The sequence below is a fragment of the Puma concolor genome, chromosome A2 (genome assembly GCF_028749965.1).
Source record: "Puma concolor isolate L17-30 chromosome A2, mPumCon1.1.hap2, whole genome shotgun sequence".
Lineage (NCBI taxonomy): Eukaryota > Metazoa > Chordata > Mammalia > Carnivora > Felidae > Puma > Puma concolor.
In genome coordinates this window covers 62,492,474-62,514,153 of record NC_141668.1, presented here as the reverse complement: position 1 = coordinate 62,514,153, position 21,680 = coordinate 62,492,474, and the positions used below count along the sequence as shown (strand labels likewise).

The window sequence follows — 21,680 nt, the reverse complement described above, 5'->3', positions numbered from 1 at the left end:
CCCATATGGACATTCTAAATAGCAAGGGAAAAGGAAGTACACTAAAATCAATGCCTGGGAAGAAACCTGGAAATATTTGATAGCTAACACAAATACTGTCATATACCACCATGTCTTTCAGTAAGGGTCAATGAAAGACTAATTCAGTCCTATAGAAACAATACTACCAATGTCTCAGAACTGTAAGGGAAAAACAGGTAACTGCACTGGGTAAAAACATATAGGCAGGAGAAATGTTTTAAGTTTCAACTACAACTTTCAACCAGTTACAAAACCAGGGACAGAGACTTTACATGTGTCCCATTCCTTTTATTATTAAAAGCATCATTCCATTAAATTCATATTAAACATTTTAACTTTCCCCTTACATTTTTGTATGTTAAGTGCAAATGTAGAGAAAGAGAGGAGAAAATAGTCATCTCCACAGATGTTTCCAGCAAACCAGGATGGAGAGTGGGATATATGAGACTCTGCATTGTCTACATTTTAGGAGAATGTGTGTTTTCAGTTGTATATTTAGTAACAGCAATATACTGAATGGTATAATTTTGTTTTTCAATAAATATGTTCACAAAAGAAGGGATATTGGACAACCCAATGACTGGATTGTGCTGAACACCTACTGCTTATTCCCTCTGAGAATTCACCTGTCATCCTCAGGTTATAGGATCCTCATGTATCTTTGAGGGAATAAGCCATTTAGATAGAACCTTGACAGGGCTGTGAGTCAAGATGGCCCATCCTAAACAAGTCAAGGCTGTGCCTTGGGAAACAAGAGAAACCAATAAATATAATTCTCCATGGTATATGAATCTTGAGCAGAGATATAAGAATACCAAAAGCAACTGGGACCAATTCCTCTCAGCAATAATTCCCACGGACTTTGTCCTTTATCCATGCTTCTCCGTGCCCTCAAATTGTCCTGATCCCTATCTTTAACAAAACAGAGTTCTTTTATTTTTCAATTAATTCTAGGAGTAACTTCATTCTGTTGTTCATAGAAAAGCAATCTAATTAATGCCATGTCCAACTTTGTAATTGATCAAAGGCATGCAAATAAAAATTACGCAAATATATTTTCACCTGTCACATTGGGCAAAAATAGAAATTACTGAAGATAGCCAATTTAAAGAACATGGTGGGAAATAAGCCTTATATACTACTTCTAGGATTATCATTCAATACAAGCTTTTTGTATAGAACCTTGGCAGAACCTTACACAATTAAAATGGAAAATATTCTCAACAAAGCAATTCTACCTATTATCAACCTATTCTATGAAAATATTTGAATATGCTTTCAAAAACATAAATAAACTGATGTTAACCTAACATATTTGGTGATAATGTTAACATATTTGGTAATAAACATATTTGGTAATAATGTCAATTTAACATATTTGGTAATAAAAGCACAGACAATCTGAATGTTTATCAATAATGGGACAGTGAACAAAACTATGGAATACTGTACATCTCTTCAAAATAATGAAACTGATCAATATCTGTTCAACTTAAACAACATCCATCGTATGCTTTTGAGTAAAAAATAAGCAAGCTGCAGAGCAATAAAAGACCTATATTCAAGTTACATAAAAAAATCTATTCATCTATACAACATATATGTGTATGAATACATTATATATATGAATATATTATATGTAAATACATCACATATATACATTAGGTTTTATGTTACCGTAAGAAGTTTTGGGAGGATACACACAATTTGAAGTGGTAATATGTGAGGAGTATTAGTGCTTGAAGTGGGGCCGTTAACATATTTTCTAAGTAATATTTATTGAGTGTAGATTTTCAGAAGTACACACATTATTTTTTATTTTTTCAATATATTAAAATAGAGTGCAGGATAATATGATGGCTAAAATTGAAAGAGTGAAAGGAAACATGTTGTACATGTTTAAAGTGGAATAGGAAAAAATGAAATGAAGAAACAAGGCTAAAATCATTATTATTGCAGTACATTGATATGGAGCTACAAACATGTAATTATTAACTAATTACTGTAAATAGTACTGATAATAAATAACATTAGTTGAGGATATATGTAGTAAGCCTAGTCTTATATGCTTCATAAGCATCATCCCATTTCACTTTATAATTATTCTATGAGGCAGGTACTCATTTTAGAGAAAAAGGCAATGAAGACACAGAGGTTTGTAATTAGCAGTCAGTGGGCATTGCATTTAATTATGAAATACGGGAAAATCCTGGACTGACTGATCTAGATAGAACTAAAGAGGCCCTGGAATGGCTAAATTTTTGAATACATCACTGCTTAATCTTGCAGAATAAGAGCTACTGCTTCAAAATTTAGAGAATATTGAAGAACGAGAAAAAGAGCCACCCTGACTAAGCTTCCTTGTTAATAGCAAGACTTTACTTTGCTTCACTTTCTTTCGATTGGGACTTCCTGTATGTGGCTCAGGCAGCCGAAAATCTGATCATGATATTTTAGATCCTGGAGTCTGGATCTTGACAAAGACACTGTTCTGAACTAAATGCTTATGATGATCCTGCCTTTGACAGCAAGGAGGTTCTACAGATCACTGCTCAGCTGGCATTGGACAACAGGTAGCAGGGAGTGGAAGAAAGAGATGAATATATTAAGGGTGCCTGTGCTAAATAGCTGTGTATTATTTACCTTTATTTAACATAAGACACAACGGTATACATTTTCTTCTGAGCATTTAAAACCATCCAATTTCAATATTTGGTTTCTGGTTTCCGAGGAAAACCTGGAAGACTTATTCCAATCACACTGATGTATTTTTATTGTTGTTGTTCTTGTTTTTTTTTCAAAAGAAGCTCATGTAAGCATTATAAAGCCTCTTACCACCTCATCTGGTCTAAGGTTTACTCTCATGTTGGGAGAGAAAACAGGTCAATGGAAGTTACTAGTAAACTAGGCCAAATTAATGATGAGTGACTTCAGTGTATCAAAAGCATATGGCTCTGTTGGAAAAAATAAATGTATTTTACTACCCCTTACCTATGAATAAGTATCTTGGAAAAGAGTGATAGTCACTAGATTTTGCAAGTAGTAAAGGAAACAATCATGTTATGATTTCTATTCTTTGTGAGCTAGCTTCTTTATGGTAGATCTCCATTCGCTATGTAACAAGGAAAGGAAGAGGCAGTAGTTCTTCAGACAGATGGTCTGGATATTTAGGCAGCCAGCAAGCGAGTGTATGTGATTAGCGGTGATAGTAACAGTACTCCACGGTACTTAAAAGGGAAAAATATGTGCTGGAAACAGACTATTTTGAAAAATAGCATCTGCACTGCTTACTGTTATAGAGCTGATATTCAATGTTGTTGTTGTTTTTCTTTTTTTTTTTTTTTTGTATACTAATCTGGCTGTGTATTCAAATAACACTGTCTCTAGGTACATCAGGCTGCTTGATGTATTAATTACTATTAAACGAGTTAACGTTAACAATATTTTCCTTGGACTTACCCTGGCATCGGTCCGTTTCCAGAAAGACTGTAAACCTGACGAGGATTTAGTAGATACTGGAATTTTCTGTAAATTCTATAAAAATGAAAATATGGGAAAAAAAAGAAATTGAGTGACACTCCCCAATGTTTAAATAGTTATATAGATGGTTGTAACTAAATATATTTGAAAAATTTTACATTAATAATATTAGACATACAGTTTTTTATAAGAACTTAGGGTTCTTTGAAAAGAGGCTTAGTAGCCAATATACAAGTAATATAGTTTATAATAGAAAGAATGATATTTGCATTCTCAATATGCATATACATTTAGAATATTCTCCATCCTGCTTTTGAATATTATTTGGCTAATTAGAGTTCAAATATATTTTTTAAGAATATCAGAATAAAATTACTATCATACCTTCTCCTAATGGAGCCCTATGAAATTTACAGGTTATTGGGCCAAGCTAATCAATGTGAAAACTATCCCACATATAAAATGGGACTGGGCATGCTGTATGTATATGTAATCAAAGAATGTGACATCATCTGCTTAATTATGCCACATTAAGAATCATCTTGATCAGTCAGCTCACACAATTGCTAAACTGTTTCAACAAGCACATTTTTTTTGTTTATTTTTTAAATGTTTATTTATTTTTGAGAGACAGAGGGTGAGTGGTGGAGGACCAGAGAGAGAGGGAGACACAAAATCTGAAGCAGGCTCCAGGCTTCGAGCTGTCAGCACAGAGCCCAGTGTAGGGCTCAAACTCACAAACTGCAAGTTCATGAACTGAGCCAAAGTCAGACGCTCAACCTACTGAGCCACCCGGATGCCCCTCAACAGGCACATATTAAATATTTTTTTTCTAAAAGAAATCAATCATCGTACAACAAATGCAGTACAAATATTTCTAAGTAGATACACATCCCATATTGGCATTCTTAAATGAAATACTGAAATTGAAAGCATATATTTAGTTTTTTAAAGTTAGATTTCACATACATGGGAAAATTTTACCATATATTTTATAAACACATTCATACTATGTTTCCTGATAGAAACTCTTCAAATTCACTGTGTAATATCTGTTATATCACTCCACTCCCAAATCTGCAATAATCTCACATTCTAGATCTTGATTAATTACATGATCTAGTGTCTCAAGAAAGACCTTAAGATTCATTCTTGGTACTTCTGGTACTTCTTTTTCCCCAGCACCTGAACCCAATGAGAGAACAATTTGGCACCTGCTATCAGTAATGTCAATCAAACCTGGTTATTCTCTGTCACTACCTTAGCTCAGGATTGCAAGCTGTCTCACCAGCTCTATAAAGTTCTTGCTTATCCAGCCTTCTTACATAGTGCTGGTTAAGTACAGTCATGTTGTTTCCAGGATGAAACGTTTCTGCAAGTGTCAAGTTATTTATGATACAGAATATTTTATTATATTTAAAATAGGTTACGCCTTACCTTTCCCCTCATTTCCCTGAAACTTTAATCTCAGTGATTATCTCCTGGTTCCCTAAAAAACACCACACCCCTTCACAAATCGCTCTTTTTTCACCTGGTAAACATCTACTATATCACAAGCAATTCAAAAGCTACTTCCTGTCCAAAGAAACTTCTCAGTCTTCAGAGATAGCTATTTCTCCCTTCGAACTTCAACAGCATTTTTATTTTAAACATTTTTAGTTTGTCATTCATCTTGGGGTACTGCAGTTTATCTGTTTGTGCCTGCCTCCTTGCGTGGCTATATCGTGGGTCTTTTATCCCCACTTCCTAGTAGAGTTTGGATTCACTAAGGTTTTGTTGTTTGAATGAATGAATGAATGAATGAATGAATGGTACGTGAGCATTTTCACACCTGTTGACTGGTATGGAACACTTTGTGTAAATATATAATTTTGTAACCTTTTGCGAGTTATCTAACATATCAAAGTTAAAAACCAATTATTTTTAAAGGAAACCCGGAATGGAATATCATTATTTCTGAAAGATGATTCTTCTTCATTCACAAAAATTAGGAGCATTGCAGTATCATCCCTCCTGCCATTAAGTTTAATTTACTTCTGACTTTAGTCTATCTATGTAGTTTTTTTTTCTTAATGGGATAAGGAGGAGTCAGATACTCACTTAAGGTCATCATGCATGATCCATATTCTCCTAAAATGAAAGGAATGCTTTCCCTTTGAAAATATACCTTTTCTTTCTCTTCATACTTCATTTATCTCTACTTTCCAACATGAATTTAATGCTTACCTAATTCCGTATAAAGAGGTTTTTTTTTTTTGCAAACATCCATAATATATAAAGCTGACAGACTGTACGTAGTAAAGGAGAAAATAATTTTAGTTAATTATTTAATTGTGATTTTGTATCTCTAAAAGTGAGGTAACTGTTCTCTTTAATAAAACCATTTTTAATTATTAAGCCACTAGTAATTTAAAATAATTTCTATCATGTTTAGCAGAGTAAAAAAATATACAACTACATGTTGATAAAGGAAACAAAACTTTCTAAGCAGAAATAATATTTTGTTGATTGGAAAAAGAATAGCACTCTTCTTTTCACTAAAATAAAGCTGGAAAGTTAGATGGCAAGAAAAGAAACTATAAAATTCCATTTACATGAAAACAATTCCACTTACCATGAGAATCACAATGCAAATTTCTGTTTTATTATCATAGTGTTTGTATGGATGCTTTCATCTCATTTTTTTGTTGAGATAAGTAAAGACTTCTAGAAATTATAGCAGACGCAACTGCATTTTTGTTTATGACATGCCTTTTTATAAGGACATAAGATTTACTCTTCAATGGGATTTTCAGATATTTATTAATTATTATGATTTAATCATTAATGTATTACAAAAATGAAACTTCTTCATTGTCTGCCAGAATTCTGAGACACCTGATAATGAACCTTATTATAATTCAGATTATAATTCAGATTGTTTTCCTTAAGGATATATGGCATCACGTACTACAAAAACTCACATGTAGAAAATCATTTTTATACAATTTATCTAGAAGCTGAATATAAGTTCTGTTCCTCACTACTTAGTGATAATTTACCTGAAGTCACCTTGTTGACCACTTAGAGAACCAATTTTCATTCAACACTATTTATGGAGCCATGTTGTATGCAAAGCTCTTTGTTAAGGGCTAGGGGTGATAGGGTAGAGAGAACTCAGATACCCCAGATTGATAATAAAAATATTTATAAGAAGCCATTAGTATATTAATTTGAACTATATAAGAATAAGGAGAGATCATATCGATATATTACACATTGACTCTAGAATTATTTATTTCACATTAAAATTCGCAAACCATAGTGAATAATGCTTTAAAATGTCTTTACACTGTAATTCTATGGGGTACTTTGGTGGCATGGTCCGTTAAGCTTTCGACTTCAGCTCAGGTCATGATCTCACGGTTCGTGGGCTCTCTGCTGACAGCTCAGAGCCTGGAGCATGCTTCGGATTCTGTGTCTCCCTCTCTCTCTGCCCTTTCCCCGCTCATACTCTGTCCTTCTCTCTCTCAAAAATGAATAAACATTAAAAAAATTAAAAATAGATAAAAATAAATAAAGTATCTTTACACTCCAATTCTAGTTTATCTTCTACATACATATGACATAGAAAAGGAACCTGATTTTTAAAAACATACCTTTCTCCTTGTTTCCCACCACTTTTGGGGTTCACAAAAACTAGAAGTGGATGAGTACCAGGAACAGGAGTAATCTAGAAGAAATTTGGATAGATGGTCAAATTATTCGCATTATGTATGGAAAGGACCCTTGTAATTTCTATTTCATGAAATACCAATTAGCAATTTTAAGAATATGGCTCTTCAGTCCTGTAATTTGGGTGGAGAGATAGATCTGTTTAACAACTCAATTGAACCCTATGTTTTTACTATATCAAACAGGCATATCCACACCACAGAGACAGGTAGGGTCCAGCTAGGTATAGGGCAGAGAGGAAGGTAGCTATGAAGAAAGAATGGTGATTGAATAGCCATGAGATGAAAACAAAAGGTACAATTTGCAGGACAGTGAGTAAACCAGACAGAATGAAACAGAAGATAGTGGGAGGAAAACGATTAGAAGAAAATAAAGGGATTAAATTATAGACAGCACTGACTTTATAGATGACAGCTCCTGTAGAGGTTTGTGGCATGTATGGAATCCATCTACCCAATCTCTTGCCAACTAGAATCTCAGTAAGATGGTTTGAGGTCTCCTTCAGCCTAACTGCTCCCCTGTACACAATTTTTCCTCAATGTTTTCTTTCCCTGCCTGGGGAGTAGAAGACCAGTGAATCAAGTCTGTTTGCTAGCCAGGAATCCGCAAACTGACTGTGCTCCTACTATATACTGATACTGATTTCTTGGTTGAACAAGAAAATATTGCCTGTCCTAGTGCAGCTTATATTCTAGTCGAGACATAGACAATAAGCAAACAAATATGTAGTTAGCAGTAAAACATACCATGAAGAGAAATAAATCAAATAAAATGATAGCACTTTATTGGTGTGAAGGGGGTAAAGCTGTTCTTTGATAGGATGGTAAGGAAGAATTCTTGCATTTTGCCTGACTTCAATGTTAATAGGTAGACTCTTAAATGCATGTGTTCCTATTCAACCTACCACTATAAAAATTCTGTCTAAATACAGTTTGACAAAAAATATTTAGTAACAAAATATGCAACTACTGGAGCCCTCTTGATATTAAACTGAAAAGTTCTTGATCAGTTTACTTTCTGAAAGTAGATTCAGGCTATCCTTTATTGCTATGTTTTTTTTTTCTATCTCAGAAAGTATTCTAAGATATGTAATGAGACACTTAAAAAACAACCATTTTACCATATGATATCCTTTCTTCCTTTTTGTTCAAACAACAGAAATTAAAATATTCTTCTAATACACTTTCCTCCAATCTTAAGTGAACTGTAATTTTTCCAGTGATTATAGGCACTGGAAAAATGTTAAAATCTTCACATTAGTTACAGAAGGTTGAGTAAAATATTCTTAATTCTTCTACTTTTACTCAACTTGTCACTTTCATCTATTGTATCTGTCTCTGTTTTGCTTTCCTCTGTAAAGAGGACAAGGGTTCCTTGTTCCTGGTTTGGTTGTAATCTAGGTAGGAGATAAGACATATAAAGTGGATTTGTAGTAACTTTCCTGTAGCAAACGTGTTCAATCAATTAACATATAGACAGTGCCTCCTAGGTTGCAGTGTGTGCCCTTCTCCCCTCATTTAAAAGCTAGAATAAAGAAACTACACAAACAAAATCCTATTATAGAATTAGAAAGAACTCCTGAAGTTTGCACATTCAAAAAAAGTAATGGTAACAGATGTGGATTTTTATTTTTGCACCTAATTTGAATTGTTACTCCTTATTTTTAAATAAGGGTGAGAATCTCAAGGTAAATAAAGGTTTTCAAGCACAACATTAAGTCTGAACCCAAACACTCATTAAGATGATCTTCTCCAAACTCAACATTCAGCTTACAGTTCTATTAAAATAAATTAGATTATATTAAATTCACACTGGGTCAAATATTTACAATGTATTTTTAAATATTTTTGAATGCCTTTCAGAAATACATGTATAATGGAACATTTAAAGGCATCATAACCATTTATCAAATAAAGGTTAGTAGCAAGCTATAGAACAACTGTGTTCTAAGGTGCACATTATTACCATCAAATAAATATCCCACTAGAATACAGTCTATAGGATCTCAAAATACAAAAAAAAAATGTATATGTTATTTTTAGAGGTGGGTAAATGGATAAATAGGTCAAATGGATTAGAAAATAGAAGATAATTAAGATAAAGAACAAATTTAGAAGAATGGGAATGCTCTGTAAGCACAAAAGTCAAATATGCCAAATGGAAATACAGGAAGAATAAAATCACTTAGCAGTCTTTTCCTCGTATATATTCGTATCACAAAGTAGGCTTATGAAATAAGACTAAATACAAACAAAATACTGAAAACTTGAGATATCTATTTATCAGTTACCTGGCACTGTGGAACACGGCTTCTTCTTCTTTTTTTTTTTTTAACATTTATTTATTTTTGAGACAGAGAGAGACAGAGCATGAACGGGGGAGGGTCAGAGAAAGAGGGAGACACAGAATCTGAAACAGGCTCCAGGCTCTGAGCTGTCAGCACAGAGCCCGACGCGGGGCTTGAACTCACGGACCGCGAGATCATGACCTGAGCCGAAGTCGGCCGCTTAACGACTGAGCCACCCAGGCGCCTCGGAACACAGCTTCTTTGATAATGATGTTAGATAAACTCCTGACGTAACACAATCTACATTTAAGGGATAATATGTGATTAAACACCAGCACCACAAAGACACTGGTGTGAAGGGATCATTTAATGGTGTTACACTGGAAAGGTCAAGGTTTTAAGCAAATCTAGCATGTTTTTCAAGCCCCTATTCAAAAAGCTTTAACATCTGGCTACACTTTGTTACTATAAGAATACCAACCCACCAGAGTAAATTTGGGGGCCAGAAGACCAAAGATAGAATTCCTAAATTTGAGAGCACCAAAACTATAGTCCAGCATGATCATTTTCAGGTCTGACATGTTAAAAATAACAACTACTTTGTGCACTGATACTCCTGGAAGAAGGAGTATCTTACTGTCAAAGACTGCCACTGTCATTTACTTCTACTTCTCTTCATCTTTATCGAAAGAGCCCTGGGCAAAATTTTGAAAGACTGGCCCTTCCCATCATACCTGTACCTTGGAAACTATTGCTGCTGTTTGCAGAATTTGAATACGTATTTCTTTTGAAGAGTTTTAGGAAGGTGTAACTTTTGGTGTCTTGCCATATAAGCATGCAAATAAATAGTCTAAGTAGAAAAAAATGTGTCTATGTTTCGTCTATAATTGGAAGTTGCTATGGATTGAATTGTGTTTCCCCCAATTTTATGTTGAAGCCCTACCCCACAGTGTGGTGGTATTCGGAGAGAGAACCTTTGGGAGGCAAGGAAGGTTAGATCAGAGTGGGAGCTTCATGATGGGACTAGTACCCTTAAAAAAGGAAGGTCTACCCCTGCCTCTGCACACACAAAGAGGTAACATGAGGACAAAGGGAGATGGCAGCCACCAATAAGCCAAGAAAAGAACCCTCAGAATGAAATATAACTTGTCACCCTGGTCTTGAACTGTCCAGCCTTTAGAACTGTGATAAATCAATGTCTCTTATTTAAGCCACCCATCTATGATACTTCATTACAGCAGCCCAAGGCGACTGATACAGAAGTGTTTTGTGGAAACTCAAGATATGCTCTTTAGAAAGGAAGCGTAACAGCTTCTAGTCATCTTCCTCTGGATGCCAGCATGAAATGTGATATTCTAAGGACCAGCAGCCATCTTTGCTAATGAGGTGACCTTGATGATGCCACAGATGGAGGACAGGAAAGATAGAACCAGCCCTGATAAAAATGTGGAACTGTCTTATTAGCCATACTTCTGGAGATCCTCCTTCTAGACTTTACTTACAGTAAAGAAAAATTGATGGTTAACTTCTCTAAACCACTGTTATGTTTTATTTGTTTTTGTTTTTGTTCTTTCTCCATTATGTGCTGCAGAACCTAATTGTCACTGGTATGAAAGATCCACAAGGGCACAGAATTGAATATAGATGGAACCAGGCATACAAACTTCATACTTCATCAAACTTGTTAATATTTCTAGACCCTAAGTGAAGAACAGAGACTTGATAATCAAAATTCTTGAAGAGAATCTGTATCTTATTTTATTCTACATTATGTTATTCTCCTTATTGAGAATGGGGATACTCATTATCAGTTAATCCTTTTGTAACTTGAAGAGTATGAAACGAGGAAAAAAATACAGGTATTACTAGATGGGATATTTTAATTACTTAATCCGATCTATTTGATTCCACATTTTATTTTCCTGGGAGGTCAATATCAGGTAAGAACTAACTTATCAAATTCAGAATTCAGACTAGAGGAACTAATTTGTATTGAAATGTAAATCATATATACTTAAAATAATTTAAGCAGATTAAAAGAATACAAAGTTTTTCTTTGTTTCTGAAATTCAATACATCTGATTTTGATGAATAAAGTTTTATGGAAATATCTTACACTAATTTTGTATATTTTGAAGTGATATTTTTATTTTTATACTTTAAAATAATTCCAAATTTACAGAAAAATTAAAAGGACTATTCAAATAACATTTTTTCCTGAACCAATTGAGACTAAGTTGATAAGATGATATTTTATCACTCTTGTTTACTTTAGATTTGCCTTTACACAAGAACATGAACATAACACAACTGTCTGTCAAAAATGGGAAGTTAACATGATTCTGTACTAGCTGCTTTTGTTATAAAAGCCATTACTGGACAACTGGTAAAACCTGAATGGAATCCAAGAATTAGATAGCACTAATATATCAATCTTTAGTTTACTAATTCTCTTTGAACTATATCTAATATAGTTTTTAATGTCATGAATTTTCAATTTTTATTTCATACAAAATTTTAAAGATGTAAAATTCAGTTATTTTAATTCTTTAATTTTTTTAATGTTTATTCATTTTTGACAGAGAGAGAGTGAGCGAGGGGTGGGACACAGAGAGAGGGAGACACAGAATCTGAACCAGGCTCTGAGGTGTCAGCAGAGTGTGATGTGGGGCTCGAACCCAAGAACTGGGAGATCATGACCTGAGCCAAAGTCAGATGCTTAAGTGACTGAACCACCCAGGTGCCCCAAGTTATTTTACATACTGATTTACTACCATCCTAAAATATTGTACCCTTTTCTAACAAATTTTTGTGGAAGGGGAGGGAAAACCAAAATATACATGCATAAAAAAATTGTCAGCCTAAAATGATTTGTTCTTGGAAGTAAATATTTCTATAGCATTTGCAGTAATCTTAAGTGGAAGAATAGATAAGACAGGTGAAAAGCCAGTTGCTCTGTTTGAAGCTCAGAAGAACCCTGACCCTATCCTCAGCCTTCCATTGTCCCACCATTGTGCTTGAGGCATCTCTCTACAGAACCCTGGGCTTTTCAGACAAGTTTTGAAGATACAATGCAGTAGGAAATATGGTATAACAAAGACAATATTTACAAAGGGAGGAAATGCTCAAGATAACTGAAATCTTGAAGAATGGTTATAAATTGGATAAAGGGCATTCCAGGATGTGAAAGTTTATACTGGATTCTTCTCTATAGAGAAGAGAGCTAATCCCATGAAATCTTACTCACATAATGGGGTCATTTCATATAGTAAATATTAAAGGGCATGACTTGACTCAGACTGGTTTTGGGTCCCAGTTTAATGACTCCTTTCTCTGTCTATTCTCCCTCTTGGTAATCTCATTTCATATTAATGGTTTTAAGTACCATCAATATGACTTTCACTTCCAAATGTGTATCTATCCTCTGCTCTGAATTCTAGATTCACTTATTTGCCTGCCGACTTAACATCTCCACTTAGATGTCCAACAGTATCAGAAATCTTTGTCTAAAACTATTGACCCAGACCCTTCTCCATGTCAGTCACTGGCAACTCCATCATTTCAGGTGAATGGGCCAATCATCTTAAAGATGTACCTAATTTCTACTTTGTAATAAACCCTACACACATATCTATCAGCATATCCTGTTGCCTGTGTCTTCAAAATATATGGAGAATCCATCTCTTCACCTCTCCTGCTCTACTCTGGACATACCTTTATCCTACAAACCCTAAATACCTAGTTAAAATCTCCAACCTAGACTCTTTGGTCCCTAACATTCTCAACAAGAGTAAGCCTTTCAACAGTTAAGTCAAGATCATGTTCTATTTTTCCATCTCTCTCAGAGGGAAAGTCAGAATTCTTATACAGGCCTTGGGGGCTCTGTACGTCTAGCTCCTCTTGCTTCTCTAAAGTAGTCTTCACCAGTTTCCATGTTGCTCACGCTGCTCCAACCAGGCAGTTGTTCTTGTTGATTCTAGAACTTGCCAGGCATGCACTTGCCTTAGGGCTGCCCATCCGCTGGATATCCACACACTAAAGATCTCACCTAAGTCTTTACTCAAATATCACACTTCAATGAGGCTAAATCTGGCCATGTTACTTAATATTAGAGACAATTCTAACTCTCAGTCCTGACACTTCATATGGAGCTCCATTTTTTCCATATTATTGATAAGCTAGCACATTACAACTATGGGAACAGGAACTCAGTTTAAAGGTTGTTGCATTACTTAAAGTGTAGAGTAATAATTCTGGACTTAGGGAGTTAAAATGACAATGAAGAGCTAATTATGGAAGAGCCAAGTGGCTTGAGGTTCCTAAAGTAGTCAAGGGGTGCGTGCGCACGCGCACGCGCGTGCACACACACACACACACACACACACAGTCCAATCAAATAACGGGAAATTAATTGTATACACACACTATAAAGTCATTTATACTACACATGGATGTGTGTGTGTGTGTGTGTGTGTGTGTGTGTGTATATGTATATATATATATATATTTACAGTCTTGGTAATTAAAAGAATGAGATACTGCAAATAAGAAAGACAGTAGGGACAGGGAGAAGCACTGTGGCAGGGCATGGCACTGGCTCAGTTTTACATGTTTAAATATAAAGGTTCCCTGTTCTTTCTAGTGTTGAGTATCACAAACTGGACTTTTTGGTTCTCAAGTGATCCTTTAATTTGGAAATTCTTCTCAGACAATAATTAGGGACAAGGAAACTTCAGTTGAATACAGTTTAAACCATGGTTCTGTTTCACCTATTTGTTCACATGCGAATACTTACTGCATTTTTACATCTCGTGCGTGTTAGAAATTGTAGTTTCAATTACATTCGATCATATGTATTAAGTGTAAACCTATGGTATGAGCGATGACAAAGACAGAGTGCCTAACCACCTCTATTTGAAGTCCCCTAGGACCCGGGTTAATTAATGAGACTCATCCTAAGGTTATACATGATCTATTACTTCCTCTAATTAGAAATAATAATCCTGATCATTATGCTGGTTAGCTGGAAAGAAGTAAGATGAATGTGCTTAACTATGATTAATAGTCTTCTTTAAGCAGGGTAGATCTCTTCTGTCATGGACTTCTCTGCAAACTGGCCTGCAACTCAATGCTTTTTCATGATACACATTTTTTTAAACTCACAGAAAAATTAACTTTCTGGCATATCTTTTTATCTTTCCTGATAAAGAATAACCATGTTATTATTTTTAAGTTGATTCTCACAACAAAGTTTATTTTTCTACTTTGCATTAGCTATCCAATAATTTATTCTTTCATTTTTTTCTATTTTCCCCCAAATTATGTGAATACCCATGTGTATTAATTTTAGTCCATACTGCTGAGGTGAAAGACTATTGCACATGACTTATATACCAACATTTAAAATTCAAAAAATTATGATGACAATAATTAAGGTATTTATTTACTCCTGTTTTATAAGGCTGGTGTCTACCCTGTCCTGACTAACAACTTTACCTGATAAATTCACACTCTAAAGAAAATTTAGAAAAGTTATTATCTGTTCTGTGAGATGCAATATGTCCACAGAGAAAGGCAGGTAGTCAGAACAAGTTCGTCAAGAAGTTAGCATTTATATACCTGTTAAACTTTGTTAACCAAGGAGGCCAGGTATCTTAGGAGTAAAACACATAAACTCTGAGTCAGACTGTCTTTATCAAACTTTGGCTTTACCACTGACTAAGTGGGAGGCCCTGGAAATAACTTTGCCTTTGAACATCAGTATCCTCATTTTGAAAGTCATGATAATAATGATGATATGCATTATATGTTTATTGAGAAAATTAAGGATAGTTATCTCATATGTTTATTGAGAAGATTCACTTACTTAGTCGGTGTAAGATATTATCACCGTGTCTACCATATACCGTTTGACAAATGGTGCAAGTTTAACTTTCATGTTGAGAAGTATGTATCTAGCCATGTGTGAAATGTACTTGATTTTTAAATTAATTCTCCATTCTGATATTTTCATCACTGGAACCCAGAATGACTGAAGATGTAATTAATCAACATTTGCAGCTGGTGTATTAGATTTGTAAATGTTGATATTTTTCACAAAAATTTAATAGGATCACTTAAGGTTTTTTTTCTATCCAAGTAGACAGACTTTATATTTGAGTCTTTCAATGAGGTTGCTAAACATATAAAGATGACTACCAAAAAGTGTAGATCCTTTTAGTACTTTTAGTACTTTTTTACTTTAGTACTCTTTTAATACTCTTTTAATTTTACTCTTTTAATTTTTAAACTTTCTAACCAATGTAACAATTTCATCATTTAGAATTTCTTCTTTTTATATTTGAGTTTAATAACACTTAAAAAATTTCTGTTCACAATGTGTTTTATTAGATCAAAAACAAATCAGCAATCTGGTTACCAGTATTTAAGCAATTATTATTAAATTTTTAATGAGATCTTCAAAATAATGAAGAAACATGCATTTAGGCAACTACTATGTGCTCTGAACTGTGCTTCCAATATAGGGAAATATAAAACACATAATCCATAATATCATAGATAAAATAATTAATGAAAAGTGAAGATACAAAGTTCTGTATATTGAAGGCAAGAATGTGACAAAATATATTTTTGTTTGGTAAGTGGTTGGTAATTTTTTTTGGAGAACATGAAACTTGAAGCATATTGTTGTAAGAAAAGGAAATGAAAATTAGAAGAGAGAAATATATAGGTAAAAAAGCAAAAAAAAATGAATGCACAATGTCACAAAGATTTAGCCAACTTCACGTGTTGGTTGGAGTGAAAAATAAAGGCAAATAAATACAATCCACACAATCTCTAGGATGTCTAAAAATGTAGGTTGAAAGTAATCTTACTGCTGATGTCCGAGATACTAGGGTGCTAAAAACAGATTTTGAGTTACCTGTGTTTATTCAAACTAGAAATATATATGGAGTTTTAATTTTGAATTAAAACTAAAGGAATATATGAATAAATCATAAAAACCCTTTATGTTATTATTTCTTAGCAATAAAAATATCCACACACATGAAATTCATTTTATTTTTTTCCTAAACATTTTTTTTGGCACCAAAATGATTCTTCCAAATATATAAACCTATATGGAGAAAGTAAACTTGTAAATAAATAACATGTATGCCTGTAACAAATGGTACATTTAGTAATGATTTGCAAAACCTATGGAATTGCAAAAGATCTCTTACCATTTAGTTTCAAATGCAGATAATGTCGTAAGAGATTAATATAATCAGAGTGTCACTCTGTCAATCAAATATAAAACCGTCATCTTGATAAATTAACAAAGATCTTTCTGAAGTCCTCTGCTGAGCTAATTGCACATTAAATAAATGTGTTGACAGCTGGACATATGTGCCTGTAAGAGCATAGAAGGAACAAATATGAAAGCCACTAAAATTTGATCAAAAAAGTCCTACCTGTAGGCCTTGGCCATCCACGGTCACGGAGTTGGCTCTTTGCATTTTGTTTTTGTCAGTCACTTTATTTGACTGTTGGGAACCACCTTTTTCCTTTTTCACTGTTGCTTGTCTTTCCTGTAAGGAGACAATCTTTTATAAGAATATTGTTTTAATAAAAAGGGGAACACAAAGAAGACTTTATTGGCTACAGTCTTGGGCCCATGCTCCTAATTTGGAGTATCTTAATGACTACTAAGAAATCTGTTGCTTGCAACAGTCCACATGATACAGGCACAAGAAGAAATATTATTTTCTTTAATTATCTTAAAGAAATTAATTATCACTTAAAGAAAGCCAGATGGTATTCCCCCTATGTGCCCAATCGGGACTCTTCACCAGAAGTTATCAAGGACCAGTAAGACAAATTATTTTCATAAGGAATGGTAGGAATAAATAATATGGACTTACAATTTAAGAAATTTGTTACTGAGCCCTAAAAACAAAGCTTATACATGCAAGCAATACTGAAAATGAAGACATGATGGACTTTTAAGCTGCTATTTATATCAAGGATGGCATTAAAGTTAAAACACACATTCCATCCCAGCTAATTCCTTTGTTCATCATAGTGGAAACATTTCGTGGAGTTGGCTGCTTCCTGTTTCTATCCCACCCCGACCCCCACTCTCTCTTCAACCCAACCCAATGAATTTTATCACCCTTAATCAACCAAATCTGCTCTTCTTAAAATCACCAATGACCTTCTCATTACCACACTTATTGATCAGCTTCATCTTTTCCACTTTTTAGCAGCATTTGAGAAGACTGATCTCTTCCTGCCTCCTGAACACTTGCCTCACTTGGGCTTCTGGACACGTCTTTCTCTTACTCTTTGCTCTCTTCCTACTTCACTAATTGCTTCCTCAGAGTCTCTTTCTTTGATTCTCCCTCCCAGGTTTAGGGTCCATAACACTTAACCTCTTCCTTGAATGGCTCATCTGCACTATCTACACTCACTCCCTAGGCAACTTCATTAAATCCCAAGGCTTTGAATTTCAATTTTATGAGGAAGACTTCTAAATTTATAGTTCCTGTTCAGATTTCTCCCTTAAACTTTACTTCCTACATACAAATGCCCTTTCTATCTGTCCATGTGTGTCTAAAACACACATTAGTCCTCAAATATCCAAAACTATTTTTTCTTGAATTTCCTGCCTACTCTCATTAAAAATAAATCCCAAACTGGATGATTACTCACCACTTCCAACATTACATATCTTAAGCCTCTGCCATCTTCTTTACCTGGATTATTGTAATCATCAACTAAGGGATCAATCTGCTTCCATCTTTGTCTCCCTACAGTCAATTCTCTATACAACAGCCACACTCATCCTATTTCACTCCATTCCAGCTATCCCCACCTCCTCATTATGCTTTGATCACAAGTAAGCTCTTAATTCAGAGCTTTGGCCATCATTCTTCTCTCTGCTGCAAAGCTTTCTTTTGGGCATGTTCCTCACTTATTTCAGGTTTCTGTTCAAATGTCAAATTGGCTTCTCTATTCCATTTAGCCTCCTTTTATAGAAATAAAAATATATTTACACATAAAAGTATATATATTATATATAATTATATACATATATATTATATACATATTATACATATATATTATACATATGTGTATATATATATTATACATACATATATAATATGTATTATACATATATGTGTATATATACACATTATACATATATATTATATACATATATATGCATATTATATACACATATAATATATAATTTATTACAACCTGAAATGTGTTCTGTTTAATTAGTTTAATGCTGGGATTCTTGGGCCATGTCTAGGCTTGGAGTGAAAAGTTGTTCTGATCAAAAAGCAATGTCTGCCATGTATGCTTAAATATTTGAGTGACACATATTTTCTAGTCCCTATATTTGCTTCTTAGAGCATCATTTCAATTTCTGTAATTTTGGAACATATTTTAACTGGACTTACAAGTAAAGCTCTTTTTAACTATATTAGGGCCAGATGGATCAGAAAATTTCTCAGACCAAAATAGATGCTAATCAATACAGTCCATTTACCTTGCAATTTCATGGTGTAAAATCACTGAATATATTTTTTGTGGGGCTAAAAATGGATGGTGTAATAGGATTCCTGAAATTCACATTCTTTGGAAAACGACGTACTTTCACATAAGCATAATTTCTGGCAAAAATATTGATTTTTTTTAAAGATAGATCATTCTTTCTAAACTTACAAATTACAATTTTGTCCCTAGAGAGTTAAGAGTATAATGCATAGAAAGAGTGGATTATAGGATGAGGTTTGGAGTCAGAAAGCCTGAGCTGAATCCCATCTCTGTTACTTAAATGTTATGTAACCTTGGAGCACTTAACTCTTATTCAAAATGGAGTTAGCAATACATATTCCTCAGAGTTGTGCAAAATTTAATAGAAAACACACAAATTCCTAACATTGTGCTTATATTAGAATATGTGCTCAATAAATGAAAGTTATTATGAATAAGAAAGTGTGGCTGTCTCATTAGGGTGCTCATTAGTATTATGCAAAGTGTTTGTTCTATTTCCAAGTGCATATATGTATGAAAAATTACACTTAGTTACATTAAGTATATTAAATAAGCAAGTCTCAGTGATTACAGTTGAAAATCCATAACTTATATTAGGAGTTCAAAAATAAAATACTGAGGTAGGTATGGGAATAATTTCTTTCTGGATGCTTGCATACAGGTATGTAAAACATGCAATGCTCTATAAAATACTCTATAAAAATCTATAGTGTAGAAGATACTTATGTACCTAATATCTTATATATCTATTATCTTATCATACCTTAAATACCTTGTATTGTGACATACAATCCAACAATTGTTATTTTACATTTAATTCCTAAAATTCTTAGGTTACAAGAATTAAATAAAATTTAAGTTGGTTAGTCATATTGGAACTGGATATTTGTGACCAAACTATTTATATACATAATGCTGGAAATTGAATACATGTAAGTGCATGTCTGTAAAGAGCTACCAAATTATCTATTAACTTGATTTTATTCTTAGCCATGCACATAGCTGGGGAAATTCCATTGCTGGTAAGACCCTCCAACTAGCAAAAAGCAGTTGATTAAGTAGCTTCAGGTCTCTCCAGGGAGTCATCTTTCTGAGTAAACTGGAGTAGATGAAACAAATGCTTTATAGTAACCTTTGTAAGATATTAAAAAAATGTAAATCCTACACTGAGTGTTCAACTAAGATTTTATTTTTGAAAACTAAAATTATAAGAAAGAGGTATACAACAAGTTAATAGAAAAATCCTCAGTACCTCCACCTGCATGTGAATTTTATTATATAATCCAGATAATGCTAAAATAGTAAACATTTGTTTAAACACACACACACACACACACACACACACACACACACACGAACTCATACACACACCCCAAAGAAACCAAATGGTTTCTTTGGTTAAGGGAAATATGTCTAGTGGGTAGAATGCGTGGAATTACTCAAGGCCGAAAATTGTAAACAGGAGAAACTCATAAGCATTTAGTTTTTCCCCAGAGTTATCATTTTATTGTACTCATTTGTTTCATCTTTATTTCCAAATTGTAGAGCAATCTCCATGAAATATCCACTATACTTTAGTTAAGCAGCATAAGCTCACAGAATGATAGTTGGATGCTTTTTCCTATTTCCACTACGAAAATCTTTACTTCTTTCATTTCATATGAGGGACAGGAAGGGGAAGCAATTGCATCTTTGAAAGATCTGCTGTCCACAGAAATTTCATTAGCCTATTGTGGGGGTTAACTCTGAATGGCAGATCTCTATTGTGATATTTAAGAGAATTACTCCCAGTATTGAAGTTACTGAAAAGTTTCAAGAAGAACTCACCAACCTTATTTTGCATCATTATTCAGGATAATATTGATTTCTGGTAATAGAGGTCAGTGCTCACCACTTCACCGTCTGCTTTTTTTTTTTTTAAGTTTTTGGGCTTTAAATAACAAAATAAATTACCTTATTATAATCAAGACAAATTTTGTTCTGCCAGATAAATTATCCAAGATATAAAAAGAGTTGGAAAATTATTGCTTTAATCAATAGAAATTATTCAAACCCTGAAAAGAGCTACTCTATCCCCCAAAATATAGAAAATATGACTACAAAAAATAAAATATAGTTATTGATAGTTCAGGATTTTCAAATATCAGCCATTTGTGTTTCCTATGCAGACATTTTGAATATAGAATTCAGTGTTTTGTGATCCTCAGACTCTCTAAGTAGTACAACAGATCTTAACTGGGGAATACATTGTAATAGAATTCCAAAAGAATAATCACCATAATTAACCAACAAAAAAAGCCGAAAGGACCATTCACAGAAAACAGAAAGATGAAATAAATGAAATAAAAAGACCTCCCTTTAAACCTGTGCTTTAAAAAAAATTTTTTTTATATCATGCTGATTCTCAGAGGTAGAGTATTCGTGCATTGCTGAAAACCACTTTCACAAAAGGGATGTTTACCACAATACTTGAGCCTGCTGTTATCGATCACTCACAAACTACAAGCAGCAAGTGATGATTACCTCCAGCACAGGGCTTTCTTCTTTTTGTCCAATCTCAGCATGAGAAACAGGCAGCAGCAAAGTACCTCCATTGGTACAAAGCCACAAAAGGGTGGGCTGGTGCACT

At 33.8% G+C, this 21,680-nt stretch overlaps 1 protein-coding gene across 11 annotated transcripts in view; it reads right to left on the bottom strand.

The window, feature by feature from the left end:
- Nucleotides 1–21,680, bottom strand: part of DGKB (diacylglycerol kinase beta) — a 792,867-nt gene that overhangs the window by 455,748 nt on the left and 315,439 nt on the right. For all 11 annotated transcript variants that reach the window (XM_086695070.1, XM_025929944.2, XM_025929941.2 and 8 more), the window contains 3 exons: nt 16,957–17,073; nt 7,140–7,213; nt 3,481–3,555 (listed from right to left, as the gene is read on the bottom strand). In XM_086695070.1, the coding sequence (XP_086551196.1) occupies nt 3,481–3,555; nt 7,140–7,213; nt 16,957–17,073 (266 nt within the window). The remainder of the gene's footprint in view (nt 1–3,480; nt 3,556–7,139; nt 7,214–16,956; nt 17,074–21,680) is intronic.